This window comes from Lichenostomus cassidix, chromosome 6 (assembly GCF_008360975.1).
Source record: "Lichenostomus cassidix isolate B80296 chromosome 6, HeHo_3.0, whole genome shotgun sequence".
In the NCBI taxonomy this organism is placed as follows: Eukaryota; Metazoa; Chordata; class Aves; order Passeriformes; family Meliphagidae; genus Lichenostomus; species Lichenostomus cassidix.
Genome location: NC_139487.1, coordinates 32440958 through 32456647, shown reverse-complemented (window position 1 = coordinate 32456647; position 15690 = coordinate 32440958). Strand labels below are relative to the sequence as shown.

General features: G+C 42.4%; 1 protein-coding gene across 3 annotated transcripts in view; it reads left to right on the top strand.

Moving 5' to 3' along the window:
• MICU1 (mitochondrial calcium uptake 1) overlaps positions 1-15690 on the top strand; it is a 90213-nt gene that overhangs the window by 48853 nt on the left and 25670 nt on the right. For 2 of the 3 annotated variants that reach the window (XM_085064406.1, XM_085064408.1), the window contains exons 7-9: positions 1955-2020; positions 3170-3284; positions 11940-12022. In XM_085064406.1, the coding sequence (XP_084920532.1) occupies positions 1955-2020; positions 3170-3284; positions 11940-12022 (264 nt within the window). The remainder of the gene's footprint in view (positions 1-1954; positions 2021-3169; positions 3285-11939; positions 12023-15690) is intronic. The other variant, XM_085064409.1, reaches the window with a different exon arrangement.

Sequence of the window (15690 nt, the reverse complement as noted above, 5' to 3'; positions counted from 1 at the left end):
GCCTGCATGCAGCACATGACTTTTTCCTCCAGCACGTGGGTTTGGGGGAGCTTGGTCACTGCACTGATCTGTTAAACCCACAGCCTGGTGCTGTTTGAGCTTGGAGCCTGGGTTGGGAAGGTCAAGCCAAGCTCTGTATCTTGAAATTAATTTAATTTTTTGACCTGTTGTTGATGTCTGGAACTGTAAGAGAAACTGCCTGAACGCCTGTCACGAGTTTTGTTCCACTGAGACTGGACTGGTGGCTTCTCACTGAATTTACACAGCCTTGCTTGTGCCAAAAGCACTGAGATGTTTGAATTTATTTTTCTTTTCACATGTTAATTTGGATGTCTGCTTGTCTGTGTGCTTGTTAAATATGAATCTACTGCTTGATTAAAATATACATCATAATTGTAAACTGTTCCACATGGCTTGCTCACTCATGAATGCTCGGGTTTAAATGTTTTTTTGGGGGAGTGCTGAATGATCTGATAAACTCATTACTCTGGTTTTGGGAGTGGATTTAACATAGAAAAAAATGTTAAGGGGAAGACATTTGACTGTTTTACCTGTGCACTCTGAGAATGACCTTGTGTTCAGATACAAAAGGGTGTGGATAATTAATTTGTGAAGATGACATGCCTCTAAAAGAGGATGGAGGTTTGAAAAGGGATTTTTCCCTGGGTGTTCTGATGCTATGCATTACCTTTCTGGCTAGTGTGCTGGAAGGAAGGTGGGATGTAGAAAAGGGTGGTTTTAGGTGTTAGTGAGGACTGACTGAGGGTCAATTGTTTTGAGGGATGACAATGGCTTACATTGTGCTTTGTGAAGTAGGTAGGTTGATTTATTTGATTGTCTTTTTCCTGGAAATTATATATAAACTCCTTGCAATGTAATGTTTCATGGTGGGGAACAACTTCTGGGAAAAGGATGCTTTGAGGTTTTCCTGCAGTGGGGTGAGCTTCCCACAAAGTTCATGGAAAGCAATTAAACATACATCTTCTCATTGAGGCAGAGGAAAATAAATGAGAGAGATGGGAATTTTTTTTAAGCTTCTGTCCTACTGCTGGGAACCTGAAAATCTGATTGATCAGGGCAGTTGTTCTTTTCTTTTAAGATCACTGGGAGAAATTTCCTTTTCCACAAGTTTCAGGCAGCTGAACACTGTAGTTACAGCTTGTGTTCCCTGGGTTAGTGACAAGTAGATGCTTGTTTTAATAGAAATAACATTTTTTTACTTTGTTTGCTCGAAGTAAGATGCACATGGTTAAATGCTTCTCCCTCCCATCTGTCTTTATATTTCAGAGATCAGCTAACTTAATATCCTTTTTTATTGTTAGTCTATGGATGTGCTTTCCTCTTATGAGGAATATTTTGAGCTATTTGATGCCGACTATGAATTTTAAGTGCAGCAAAGAAACCCATAAAAATTAATAAACTACCCTCTGGAACTTTTTCACGGGATTCTTCGAGCAGGATCCTAATAGCTACTTTATGATAAATGCTGCTCAAGAGAGGCAATCAGAGGGAGAGGTAATAAATCACAGGAGCAGGTGAGATGCTGCTGGCAACACCTCCAGCAGCAATCACAGGGAGCTGCTTTCTCCCCAAATCCTCTGGTTCAAAGGAAAACCAGACATTGTTTGTTTGTTCTTCACATCAGCATCAGTGTAATTTTGCTTTGGATCCATCTTGATGGGAATGGAAGCACACCCATTTTTTGAGGAAATGATACTTCAACCTGGTACTCCATAAGCATAAAAAGCTGTTACCTTGCATCAAATCAGCGTGTTGTCTGCTGATAGTGACTCACTTCTTATTAAAGTCCTGGTGCTCTCCAGGTGGTAAAGGCAGAGTTACTGGGAGAATTTTATGTGATCAATAGAGCTGAACTGTTTTTCCCTGGAAACTGTGGGTTTTTTGTGATCTACATGGTTATGTTTTTTCTCTTTTCTTGTGGTTTCCGAGCCAGATACGGGTTAAATTTTCATCTAAATTATTAGCTGAGCTCATCCCCACTCTGCAGTCACATATAATGGTGAGTTCTCTCAAAAAAAAAATCAAAAAACAACCCAAAAACCTGGTGGATGAGAGACATCAGCTGCAGACAGTGGAGAAGCTATGAGCTAACGCTTGCTGGGATATCTCTATAGGCTTCCAGTCACAGCAACCAGCTGGTTGCTTCCAAACTTTCCTTGCTCTTGGCAAGCCTAACCGTTCAACTTGATGTGATGTTTTGCCTGCTTGTTTTATTGTTGGTTAACCAGTTTTCTTTCCTTTATCTTGTATATGATGGGATCTCCGCTAGACAGAGGTAACGGTGGGGGACAGTTGTGTAGCTGGACCCTCGTGTGGTGGTGTTTGTCAGTGGTTTTTCCTAAAACCATTCCTAAATCCAGCCTTGCTTTCACCATGCCTGTGTGCTTGCATGGCCTGGTTTCCATGGAATAACCTCACCCACCCCTACTCTCAGTCTTATTAATTTAATTCTCCTTCGTGTGTGCGTGTGCCTCTTCCTTCTGTGTCCTTAAACTGGGTCACTGCTGTGGATTCCCTAACAGTTTTATGGATCCTTTTCAGCCTTTGAGGGTTCTGCGGATCAAAGGGACTGGGATTTTTAGCTTAGTAAGATACTGTGAGCTGATAAATGGAAAAGAACGGGAGCAAGAGGGAGATTGAGTTTGGTTTCAGGCCCAGTCCTCCCTGTGAGCTCACACACACACACACAGTTTTGATGACTTTGATCAGGCTTTAAATTCATGTCCAATAGTCCTTTCTTGGCTACTTCTACAACAAAGTCTAACTAAAAAACTGTCAGTCCAATACAATAGTTTCCTTTTTGAATCCTGTATTAAAGTCTGATTTTTTTTTACCACTAATCTTGAAGATTTTAAGCAAAATGGCCATAGTTTTATTTATCTGTATTTCAGCTGGGCTGCACCAACAATGAATCCCATACAATTCCTTATTCCTCATTTGAAATGGGGAAGCACTGATCTTTGCAAAACTCTTCTGAACAGGTTCAAAGGCTGGAAAAGGTCTGCTGGATATGGATGGAGATAGTAGGGGTGTGTGTGCCCATGGAATGGCTTGTTGGTGGTTAGGATACAAATAAAACCTTCCATTTCTCTGTTTAATGTGTTGCTTTATCTTTTCTCTTTGGGGTGTGGCTTTGGTGGATGAACAGAAGTTATCCCAGGAGAGGGAGAAGTTTGCAGACGAGGACAGCATTTTTTATGCACTTGGAGAATGTGGACTCATTTCTTTTTCTGACTACATCTTCCTCACCACAGTCCTTTCCAGTAAGTACAGCAGAGATTTTCCCCGCAATTTCTGGTTTTTAAGTTTTCAAGGTTCACAAGCAATTGGTTTGTTATTGTTGACATACATTTCCCTAAAAGGCCTTCTTGATTGCCTGCAACTCGAGCTGAGCAATCGCTGTTGCTTCATCTGGTTTAGCCTGAGCTTCCAGTGCTTTGAGAAGACAAGCAGATCGATGGCTTCTGAAGATTTATTTCTCATTTCGAAATGTGACAAATTTTTTTTTAGTGAGTCACTTGACCTGCTGTTCAGATCTGTAAATGGAGACGTGTTCTTGAGCTGTGTTCATGTGATATTCTTGTGTTTGGGTGAACGTTGATCTCAAGCCTTTCACTGGTTTCATGCCTGTCCAAACTCACTTTTCCAGCTGTATTTTCACTTGGGTGAGCTTGAGTTTGTGAGTGATGTAATCCAATGAGGAGAGAAGTTAAGCTGTTTGCATTTCAACAAGTATCATTAGATACCTTCTGTCTTTTCACCCTGCTGCACTTGACTTGCATTTGTGATATTTCTGTGATCTGCTAATCTGTTCCAGCAAAGTTGTCTGCACTCTGAGTGCCAGTACTGAAAAGTTTGCTTTGCTGGCAAGAACCAGTGAAACTGAAGCCTTTGATAATGTCAAATGGCATTCCTAGACTTTCTTTGCTTGGAAGTCAAGCTCAAAACCTCATTTGCAGGGTTCTCTGACTTCTTGGAAGGTGCTGTGTCATAAACAGGAAAGTAAACAGCAGTTTTTCAGCCCCATTTGAAAATGTGAGGTAATGAGGAGTAAGCCATTGTCCAGATGAATTTGAGACCCTTTATTTTCAGATTTAAAGAGATAAAACTTGGCCATCTAACTTTGAAAGTATGTATTTCTTGATGACCTGATTTGTGGAATGAAGAAACTGGTTGCTTCCCCGTTACCTGCAGAGCCCACTGGTGCTGTTCAGGGAGTCAGCTGGGTTAATCACAGATGTTTTGTCACAGCAACAGGTGCTTTATTCTCCCCCTATGTTCTTGCATGTTGTAACAGGAGACATGAGAGGCAGCTCTTCATTTACTGAGGATCTATTCCTGGGAAGCAGCAGTGGTCAAGGTCTTGTTTGTTGTCAGATGGATGTGGTGGGGGCAGACTTGTGTGTGACCTTCGTGTTGTGAAAACAAACAGAGATAAAGCTGGTTCAAGCCAGGGAATTTGTTTTATGACTTTAATCTACTTTTTTTTTTTATTTGACTGATTCTCAGAACTGGCTCCTAAGACCTTTGCTGTTCCTTTCTTACATTCATCTGGGCTGTGCCAGAGCAATTTCAGGTATTCACTTGTGTAACGAGGGCTTTTCATCTCAGCCTCCACAGATGACAATGAATTCTCAAACCTCTGGTATCACATTACTGAGGGTGGTTTGGAAAACACTCTTCCCCTTTTTTTTATGGCTGTGCTGGTGGAGAACAAGCCCCTAATCAAGTATGCAGGGCACAAAATTCATTTCATGTGCTTCCACAGGCAGCAATAAAAGAAATTGTTCTTGCTTTGCTTTAACTTCTTTATTGTGAGAATAAAAGCAAAGGACCACCTTGTGTTGGAGGAGAAGCCAGCCTTGTTTTGGAGGCTGTGAGGGAGGAACAGTTTTTTTTTTTTTAACTCATGTTCTTGGGCTTTTAAGCATGTCCGCAGTTATGGGGGAGTTAGATTAATGAGGAGACAGAATTGGGTGGTGTGTGCTTTGAGGAGCCATGAGAACAGTTGGCAAGGCAGGAGCTTTCAAAAAGGAAAATTTTAAAAAAGGGAAGAAAAAAAAATCCAGGGCTTTGAGGCTGACTTTTAGGCATTTTGGGAGTTCTCTAAATGACTGCTAAAGATGGAGGAATGTCCCTGGAGTTCCTGTCAAACAGTGATTCCCCGGAGGAGGAGTTTGGATTTCATTTTTAAAGCATTTTCTTTTGTAAAATAAAACTCCCAACCAAACCTTGCCCTGTGGCTAAATAGAAAACTCACTGTTACACCACACTAGTTTACTTTCTGACTAGTGAACATTACCTTGCAGGAATCCAGTAGTTCCTGATTGGGTTCTTTTCCCTAGGAAATAAATAAAATAGAATGAGGAAAGTATATCTTAAACGTGACAGTTCAATATTGGTTTTCTCCCTGTGTTGGTTAAACAACCCAAACATTAAGAAGGTATCTGGACAAGATGGAGCTGTAGATTACATCAAATAGATAAAACCAAGTAAGTATTGGGAAAGGAAGGTGGCATATTGAGCACTAAGCAGGATAATCAGAAGGGGGAGTGGGAGAGTGGGAGATTGGGTCTGGGGTGGGAGGCAGCAGGGGGAGTGATGGGGAGACATCCATTGTGTTTTGGTCTGGCTCATTGGATTCCAAACTGATCAATGAGAACCTCGGGAAGCAAGAAGCTCCCAGGGCTCTGTGTCATGCTCGGCTGGGTTTTGGGATTGCTTCCCCAAACTCTTCTTTTCTGTTGTCTTTGCAGCTTGATCTGAAGCTCCCTGCAGCTGAGTTCTGTGAAATGGGGAGGGAGAGGAGGAGAGGACTGGAGGCTTCATTTCATGTTGCTCACAGGCAGCTGTTTGCACATTGCTGAGAAAACAAGTCTGTCACCGTATCTTATTTACAAGCCATTTCTCACTCCAGCACTATCTATACTCATTGGTTGCCATATTTCTGTGAAAATTAACTTTTAAAACGACTAATAAACTAGCTTTTAGCTGCTTCAGAAAGTCAGCCTTCAGTTAAAGGCAGTGAGAGCTGAGGGGCCTTGAGGAAACTCCATGGTTTCTGTTGCTTCGGCTGCTCTCATCTTCTGGGGCAGAAGTAGAAAGATGAGCAAATTCTGATGGAATTTCCCCTGGATCCTTCAAATGCCATAGGAAAACAAAGACATGACTTCCCTGAACAAAGCAGTTTTTGCTTTTGGACTTGCAAAACAAGTGGAGTAAGGAGAAAAAGAGCTTCTCCATTTCCAGTTACTGCAGTTTCCAAGCAAATGGGGTCCATTGTCCAGGCACACTAATTCTGCCTTCATTAACAGGTACTGAAGGGAGCTAAGCATTAAAAGAATAAATTGGAGTTGTTTCCACAGTTGGACTGTCTGGATTTAATCCTCCTGGCAGGAGGGTTAAATAACATTGGCTGAAGCCACAGTAATTAGCCTTTTGCCAAGGCTCTCACAGCAGACCTACAGCTCCTCCCATCAGAGCAGGTAACTCTTGCTTCACCTCAGTTTTTTTTTTTTTTTCTGTCCTGTGTGTAGGGAATAAATCCCAAGCCATTTAACTCTGGAAACGATGCTCTGGCCACATACTGAGCTCTGTGCATGTGCCTGTGATGGAAGGACATGTTCTCTCACACTGCTGCACACAGGGATCCCCAGGGTCTCTTTGGACCATGGCTGTTGGGGACATTTATTCTTGCCTGACAGGAAAGTCTTCAGCCTGCCACGAGTGAAATCTGTTACCTAAACAGTGGTGGTTTAGTCCTGCTGTGCCATGTGCCACAGGGCTCATTTCCACAAGAAAAGGTTGCCTTGAGTTTATAGGACTATTCTCATTTGTGGTCCTGTTCATACTAATTTTATCTTCAGTCTTTCAAGACCCTACATGGGTCCATCTCACCCACACTATTTGGTGCAGGGATGTCTTCCTACCTTTCTGCCAGCCCAGTCTCTGCTGTGTGGCATGTCCAAGATGTATCTGAGCAGCATCTTCCAAGGGATATCCCAGATCCCAAACATAAGCCTGGTTGCTTCCTGGCAGAATGAAGGCTCTGTGGCTTGACATCCCACTTGTGCCATGCTGAAGGACAGAAATGGGATGGATTTTTCACAACTGGCAGTTTGGGGTGTTCCCAAGTGATTTGAAAATTGAGATTAGGGCATGGGAGGCTCTGTCAGCCTGCATCCTTCACGTGGTCTTCTGTTCATTTCTTCATCCCTTAGATTTGTGTGGTGTGATGGGCTCAGTGATGGGGCAGCCAGAGCTTCTCTGGGCAACCTATGCAGGACTTCACCACCCTCCCAGGGAACAATTTCTCCCCAGTATCCCAAGATGATGCACTTGCGTTATTTCAGAGTTAATTCTGTTTCTTCCTTGTGAGAAAAAAATCCATTTTTCCTTTAGAATTGAAGATCAGCTCAGTCTACATGCTATGGGCTCAGTTTTTTAGCTGCCTATTACTTACATTTCTGGGTTGATTAGCATTAAAAAACCCCAACTTGGTGTGATTTGGATTCATTTTCTGAAATAGTGGAATAATTTGAAAGGAAAATATCTGCAACATTAAATTTAATGGGTTTTTTCCTATATTGACCACAGCTGGGATTCAGCCATTTGTATTCTATGGATCGCTGTCTCTGCTTCAGGAAGATTGTGTTAATTTGGGGTTGATTCACTTTCAGGGTACTGTGGCCTTTGCATATCTATTTTTCTTAATTTTGGATAAATGGGAGAGAAGCAACCATAGGATATTTAACTCCAAATGACTGATTTTTTCCCAGCTGAATTCTTGATCTTTCTTCCCACACTGGAGTTGCTTGGGAAGTTATTAAGCCTTGGGAGTCGTGAACTGCTTTGTGTTTAAATTCTCACCAAAAGATGAGATATTCCAGCATTTTCAAAGTAGTAGCCAGAAGTTTTATTTCCTCTAAGTAACCTCACCAAAAAATCACCCTGGCTTGGCAAAGAAATTCCCAGCTCCATACAAAGGGAGCAATGGGTATTTTCCAAAAGTGTGCAAAAACTTTAGTTTTCCTAAAATGCAGTTCCTCTGCTGGAGGTCAGAAGGACAGATGTGCTGAGAGATGTCTTCAAGTGTGGAATGTTGAGTTTTTGCAAAAGAGAAAATCACAAATGAACACAAAACCAGGGAAATGTGGCCTTTCACATAAGCGAGCTTTTAATGTCTTCTAGAGTGTATTGCTTCTGCTGAGAGTACAGGGCAGTAAAGAGCAATTGAGTGCTGCAAATTGGTCCATTGGATAATTGAAAATAGTTTAAAATGGCATAATTGGCTTAAAGATGCTTAATCAACCCATCTCATCCCTCGGAGCTTCCCGGGGGCTTTACCCTGATGGATGGAGTGGGTTTTTTCCATGTGGTCAGTGCTGCTGCTTGTCATTTGTTTGGTGGAGGACACTCATCCCTCTAACATCCCTCTAACAATCCTGTTTGGCTTCTGCTTTTCTTGTTTTCTTTCCATCCCCAAATATTTTATTTGAACAAATGAATCAAGAAAAAAAGGTTCATTGCCCTATGGAGTAACTCCCTGGTTAGTTGAAAAAGAAACTTGGCATGGAGAGCTGGTGGAATTATGGATCTAAAGGATCATTTCAACCTGATCTTTCCATATATCTCCAACTTAGGAATTCACTGGTAGTGGTGTGGGCTCCAGTACCATGCTTGCACTCATGTTGGCCTAATGGAAGGTGTCCCTGTCCATGACAAGGTGATTTCTAAGGTCCCTTCCAACCCAAACCATTCCATGATTCCACATTAATGATTTGGAGGATCCTCCTGAACATCTAAAGATAGAAATAAAGCTAAAAAAGAAACTGCAGTTGGCCTGACCAGTTTCTGCATCGTTGCCCAGGGGAAATCAGTTGCAATGAAATAATCTTGATTTTTTTAATGTCAAAAAGGATGGTGAGGAGACAGCTCACACAATCAGAGAGAGCTGGGAATGCAGCAGAGCACTTGGGGAAAATCCAGAGGTGGTTTTCCCTTATCAAGACAGGTATCATGCCATATTAAAACCAAACAGTCCTTTAAATGGCTTTGGAAACCAGTACAGGAGGAATATTGGGCTTGTTTGGAGGCATCTTAGTTAAGGAGGCAGCAGGGAATTTAGAGACGCTGCAGTTGGGAATGGTAAAATTGGGGAGCAAAATAATAGAGGAAGGAAAAGGCTATATTTAGCTGGGCAGTCTGATGTCTGCTGCTTTTATGGTCTGTGGGTTTGAGGGATGTCAGGGCAGGAGGAAGGGACATGGAGGTTGTGCAGGCTGAGGTAATGGACAGGGTGGGCACAGTGGGATCAGCCGCTGTCAGGGTGACTCTTCCCACACAAATTCTGGTCAGAAGCACCACAGCCAAGGGCAGAGGCAGAAGTCATCTCACCCAGGCCCCATAAATCCAGTCCTGGACACCAGGGACATATATTTCTAGTGAACATTCCTTCTTGAGCAGGAGTGGGATGAGCTAATTGTCTTTGGTGCCCTCAGGTTCCCCTGGCTTGGGGTCACATTGTTTGGATTGAAGTGTCATTACAGGTAATTGGAGCTGGATATGTAGATCAAAGGAAGAAACCAGCCATGTCATTTATTAGGTAAAGGAATGAAATAATTGAATTTGCCAATTTAAAGCCACATCCCTTCCCTGTCCTTAGAAAATACTGACCCTGCAGATTTTTGATGCTGAGCTGCTCATTTTAATTTTGGAAGTGTTGTTCTCCTCTGGGGCTTTGATACACTGCTCCTGGAAATGTGTGTTTACAGATGGAAAAAGAGAGAAATGGTCCTTGTGACGGGTAAATGAAGTATTCTACTCTCTGTTCACATGTGTCTGCACAAATGGGATGTGACATTATATATTCCCTTAAAAAAGGGGGGAAAAAAACCAAGTGGTGACAGTTTTTCACAAGGAGTAACAAATTTTCCAATCTTTAAATAAACATCATTATACTCTAGTAGAGAAAATGGGGTAAGAAATGTTGATTGCTCTTTTTCTAGAACCTTGTAACTAGATGAGAGTTTTGTCTGTTCCTCCTCTTCCTCATAGAGGAAACATCTTTCCACGCAGTGGCAGATTTTGGGGCTAAAAAGAAGGAATTGCCTCCTTTCAATTGCTTCAACTGCAGGCTTTTGTGCAGTTCTTGCAATTAAAGTGAATAAAATTGCCCGAGTAATTGAAATATTAAGGGAGTAGTTGGAATCTTGCTGCTCCTCAAGAAAATGGGAATTAATCACTGGAGATGCTGGGTGGATACAGAGGAGCCTTAATCCCTTAAATTAGATGTGTCATTGGAGAGATTATGAAGGTGGTGCTGGGGACTGACTGTCCCCAGGTCAATTAACACCGAGTTAACGAGGGACAGTGAGTGAAGGTCTTCCCATCGCAGCAGGCAGGAGGGAGCAGCAGGGCTGTGGGTGGCAGGGGGGATGACCCACCACGTGGGCTGCTGGCAGTGCCTGTGGTCACAGGAGATGTTGCTCCTGCACGTGGTGTCTGGAATGCCAAGCCTGAGTAATTGGCAGGGGGAAATTGGAAATCCAGGGACGATAACAGCAGCACCACGTGTGCTGTGTATATCAAGCAGGTAGTGACAGGCTGTCCCTGCCATCAGCTCCAATGCCCTTATTAATCTATTTTGGGCACAGAGTGTTTGGGGAAAAGGGGTCTCATTAACCTGTCTGCTGAATCTTTTCCTGATAAAGTGCTACTGGTTATCACAGCAAGGGGAAAATACCGTGTAGAAGTTTTGAACTGGAGCTGTAATTAACATCCAAAATCCAGTTCAGTTAATTCTAAATTAATTTCCTTGTCTCTGAGTGATTCCTCTTTGTCTCCCCCCTTCCACCCCCACCTGAGAAGGTGCTTCCCACAGAAGGGTGGATGCAAAAATTCATTATTTTGGCTTCATTACATGGAGCATCTATAAGAAATATTAAAAGTTGATGGCACAGATGATGTTAAGGAGGGATGAACCTCACCAATGATCTATGTTAGATTTGGGTGGGAAATGAAGAAAGAAGCTCAATTTTAACTGATCATTTAAGATGACAACCTTAGCATTAGTTATAGCCTAGAGGATTCCCTAGAAATCCCAGCAAACACCACAATTCCCGTAGGAGGTATGTATTTGAAAGTAGCAGAGCATGATAAATCCTCATATATTAACTTAATTTGGGAAAATTGTGGCTCTGTGTTGTAGCTTCAAACGGTGATGGGTTACAGAGCCCAAAATGGAAATGTACTGAAGTTCCATGGTGGGATGCAGGGAAAAGAGTGTGGTTGGCTGGGAAGTGAACTCTTTTGCAGCGTTCTGACTAAATAAACTGTGACAGCACAGACTAAATGCAATGAAAAATAAGGTACAGCGGTGTCTCAGCTTGTGAGCTCCAGCCCACGCCTTGTCTCGGTGTCATGACTGGGCTGAGACAGGGTGGTCATGATTTGTTTAAATTTGTACAGTGAAGCAAGAGCTGAGAGCTGTGCAAATTCCAGGTCTGTTCCTCACCCATGGGAAGCATAGAGAGTGCAGTGCCTGAGGAACATCCTCTGGCAAAACTGGTGTTCAACTATATTGAACAGGCTGGAGCTCTTGCTGCAGCATTGTTTTCTGTCAATTGTCATTAGAAATATCAGATGGCATCTAGCTTTCCAGCTTTTTCCACCTGTAAGTGGAATAAATGTTCTAGAAACCTCTCCTCCTCCCAGCTCTTTGTTGAGACCTTTGGTAAAAGGAGCACCATGAAGCCCATAGCTAGAGGTTCCTAAGAGCTGCATTTCCATACTAAAATTGCAAGAATTGGGCAAAATTGCTTTTGGATAAAGTATTTCAGAACTTGTGCCTTTTTTATATTGAGCGTTGGTATCTTTGTTAACTGGTTTTTGTGTTTTATTGTTGTTTTTTTATATAGCTCCCCAGAGGAATTTTGAAATTGCCTTTAAGATGTTTGATCTGAACGGTGATGGCGAGGTGGACATGGAAGAGTTTGAGCAGGCAAGTTGAACAATCAGTGCTCTGGCATCTTAGCCATAAGTACAGCATTCCCCTGTGTTGTTACTGCCTTTTATATTTGTGGTTAGTGCTGGGTTTATATCTTTCCCTTCTGTGCTCTGCTGTGTTGCCTCAGTGCCTGCTTTGTTTCTTTAAACTGGATATTTCAAGGCAGAATTTTTCTTTCAACAAGGACAACCATCAGTACAAACTCAGGTTTCCTGTGATTTTGCCACCAGTAGTCAAGGCCAGGCTGGATGGGGCTCTGAGCAACTGGAACAGTGGAAGGTGTCCCTTCCCATGGCAGGGAATGGAACTGGATGAGCTTTAAGGTCCCTTCCAACCCAAACCATGCTGTGATTCTCTTAACATTTCCTTACAAAATATCACCTTCAAAGTAGGTAAAGAACTTTTTTTCACTCTACTGATATTGTGGGATTTTGATCCTACTTCCTTCACAGCTTCTACTGCATTCCTTAATTTTATTTGTCCTCAGAGAATAGCCAAGAATAGCCAGAGAATAGCCAAGAGTCTGCTTCAGAGGAAAATTTGTCCACTTACTCCAGTGTAATCTGAAAATGTGTTATTGAGAGCATATTTTCATTAGTCCTCTACTTCTTACAAGTCTTCATCTACAGGGACTTTGGTGCAGGTTTTTGAATGAGTTTAGCCTTCCTGTCTGATACTGGTGAGCTCCTCCTATAAGCTGTGATTTATGGTTGTGTCCAAGTGAGAACAGATTGAAGGCTCGAGCTGTCAGTGGGGAAAAGCTTTGCCCTCCCCATGCAGAAGAGTGTGATTTTTCTTGCCTATTTCTAGCCTTAAGATTTTTGGGAACTTATAAACATCCTCAAGTCACATCCTGAATCACCTGTGTGTGCTATGCATAAAAGGAAATTTAAATGCATTTACCAAGTGATTCCTGAGAACAAAGCAGCCCTGGAGAACTCAGGGACAGATTCTTACTCATCAGTTGGCTCAATGAGTAATTAACTGCAGAGGAGTCTCTGCAAGGTCGTGCTTGGGGCACTTGCTATAAATGGGAAGAACTAGTGGCAGAGGAGGTCTGTTGCATTACCCTCCCCTTCCAATCTTTTGCTGTCATCCTCCTTAAATTATTACCTGTTGGTATGATGTCATCATCACGAGCTTGCTCCAGAGCCGTGGAACATGTCTGGGTAAGTGTAGGGCTTTAGATGCACACTTGGGAGTATGAGGAAACTGGAGTACGTTTAGCTGCAGTCTGAAATCCCTTCACCTGACTGCTTGAAATGTAAACCTGGGGCTTCATTCATTTCCCTTCCTTTCCTTACTTTTCTCAAGTAAAAACCACTGTTCTTCCTTCTATCTGCATAGTGCATGGAGACAGCACTCCACTGCAGCTATGTGATCATACTGAACAGTCCAAAAGGTGATTTATGGTAGTTGTAATGTTCTAGAATGAAATCAATTATGGAGATAGATGAATTTAAGAAAAGCAGAGAACGATTAACCTCCTACTAAAAATGCAGTGACGCCAAGGTGCTAACAGAGGTGTCATATTTGGCTTTTTTATTAGAGCCTTGTAAAGTGAAAAGGAACATTTCCACAGGATGAATGTTTCCTAATCACTATGAAGATGAAGGTACAAAATTGAATTAAATGATTTCAAGTCATCCAGTAGGCCAGGGGAAGTTATACGTGCATTAAGTCACATAAAAATCCTTAGGAAGGGGAAAGTATTTTTGTTAAGCTGGTTACATGTGTCACTGCCTGTATAGAAAGGAATAAAGTTCCTGGTTAACTTCAGAATATTTGGGTGAAGGCTGATCTTCCAGAGCTTGAGAGTCAGAGGATGAAGGAGCTGTTTTGGAAAGTAAGGAGATATCTGTGAAGATACTGATTTGCTGCAAAAACAAACACCCAGCTTCATTGGGAGGCACATAAATCCCATTTTGCACACATATAACATTACAAACAGGTGTTTATATGATAAATCCTCCTTTTCACTCTTTATGGAAATGCCTTGAGAAGAGCATGAAGGATGGCAGGGTTTGCAGCTCTGTCTTGTAAATCTTACCTGGCAGGAGCAGCTGGAACTGGCCTTCTCAGGGGATTATGCAGAATTTTAAAAGAGCATCATTTTGGGGAGAATGGATGGAAAAAGAAGGGGAAGAAAAGGATCATCAGGGGAGCATCATTCCATCCCTGCTCACTGTGAGCACATGGGAATGAACTTCCTACTCCTCCCTCACTGATGTTTGAATGTATGTACTCTTCTCACTGATGTTTGAAAACCTCATCAGGAAAGAAAATTACTTCAGTAATTTAGCTAATATGTGACTAAGTTGGAGGCTTTAACTACCTAATAAAAAATATTGAGTTTCTTCAGGCTATGTTAAAGAGCTTCAGGTTTTTTATCCAGTTGATGCATGTGGTTAGTGCTTAGTCCTGAATAATGTGGTGCATGCATCAGTATTGTGTTCAACTCCATCCTTTGGCATGTAAATTGTTAGTTTATTCCTCTATTTGTTAATAAAAGCTGGCTGAAAAATAGTGAACTCACAGGCAGTGTTACTTATGATTTCTCTGTGAGCCTTTAACTATTTTAACTGATTTTTTCCCCTCATCTGTTGCAAAAGATGAAACATCACAAACACTTGGGCTGAAATATGAACAAGAGAAACAGTGGAGCATCTCAGTGCTTCACGTCCTGGTATGATTGATGAGCTGTGGGTGAAGGCAGCTCCTTGCAGTGGTACCTGCCTTTCTGAGCATTAAAAGGATTACCCAAAATGGGGACTGGTTAAATCATTTTGGTTCCAGTGCCCACAGGTGGATTTTCAACCTGTCTGACACTTGCTATAGGAGAGGAAAGGAGAGCCAGAGGATTCCAGTTAAATAACACCCAGAAGAAGTTGCTCTATGGAGCAGCCTGCGGTGTGGTAAACACTTGTGTAGAAACAGGGGCGGTTTTCCAAGCTGGCCTTAAACTGCCTTGCTTCAAACAGTTTATAAATATTTGTCTCCAAAATGTGCTGCATGCAGAGCTCAGAGTTAACAGTGGAGCACAAAGCAAACTAAGGAGTTTCTTTTTACAGTGCAAAAATTAGAGAATTCCAGAATGGTTTGGATTGGAAGGGGCCTTAAAGATCATCTCTTTCCAACCCCCTTGCCATGGGCAGTGACACCTTCCACTATCCCAGGTTGCTCCAAGTTCTGTCCAGCTTCTTCTTGAACACTTCCAGGGAGGGAACAGCCACAGCTTCTCTGGGCAACCTGTGCCAGGGCCTCACCACCCACACAGGGAAGAATTTCCTTCTAATATCCATTCTGAAGCTCCTCTCTTACAGAGTGAAGCCATTACCCCTTGTAAATAGTGTCTCTCCATGTTTCTTGCAGGCTTCCTTCAGGCACTGCTCACCCCACATCCTTCCTCACATCACAGTGACCAAAAAGCCCCAAAACCTCTTTTCTGGTTTTTTTTCCCCCTCTTGATTATCCTCATAGTGGAAGAGCAGCCAGCAATCCCTGGTTCAGATGCAGCATTTCCAGCAAGGTGAACCCAGCAGTGATAAAGCAGCATTTTCCTCCAGAGCATCCCCTTCAGGGCTCTTCAGGGCTCATTCTCTCATTAGGAAAATGTTCAACACATTGAATACCACAATAATGAGGTTCTGGCATCCTTGTGA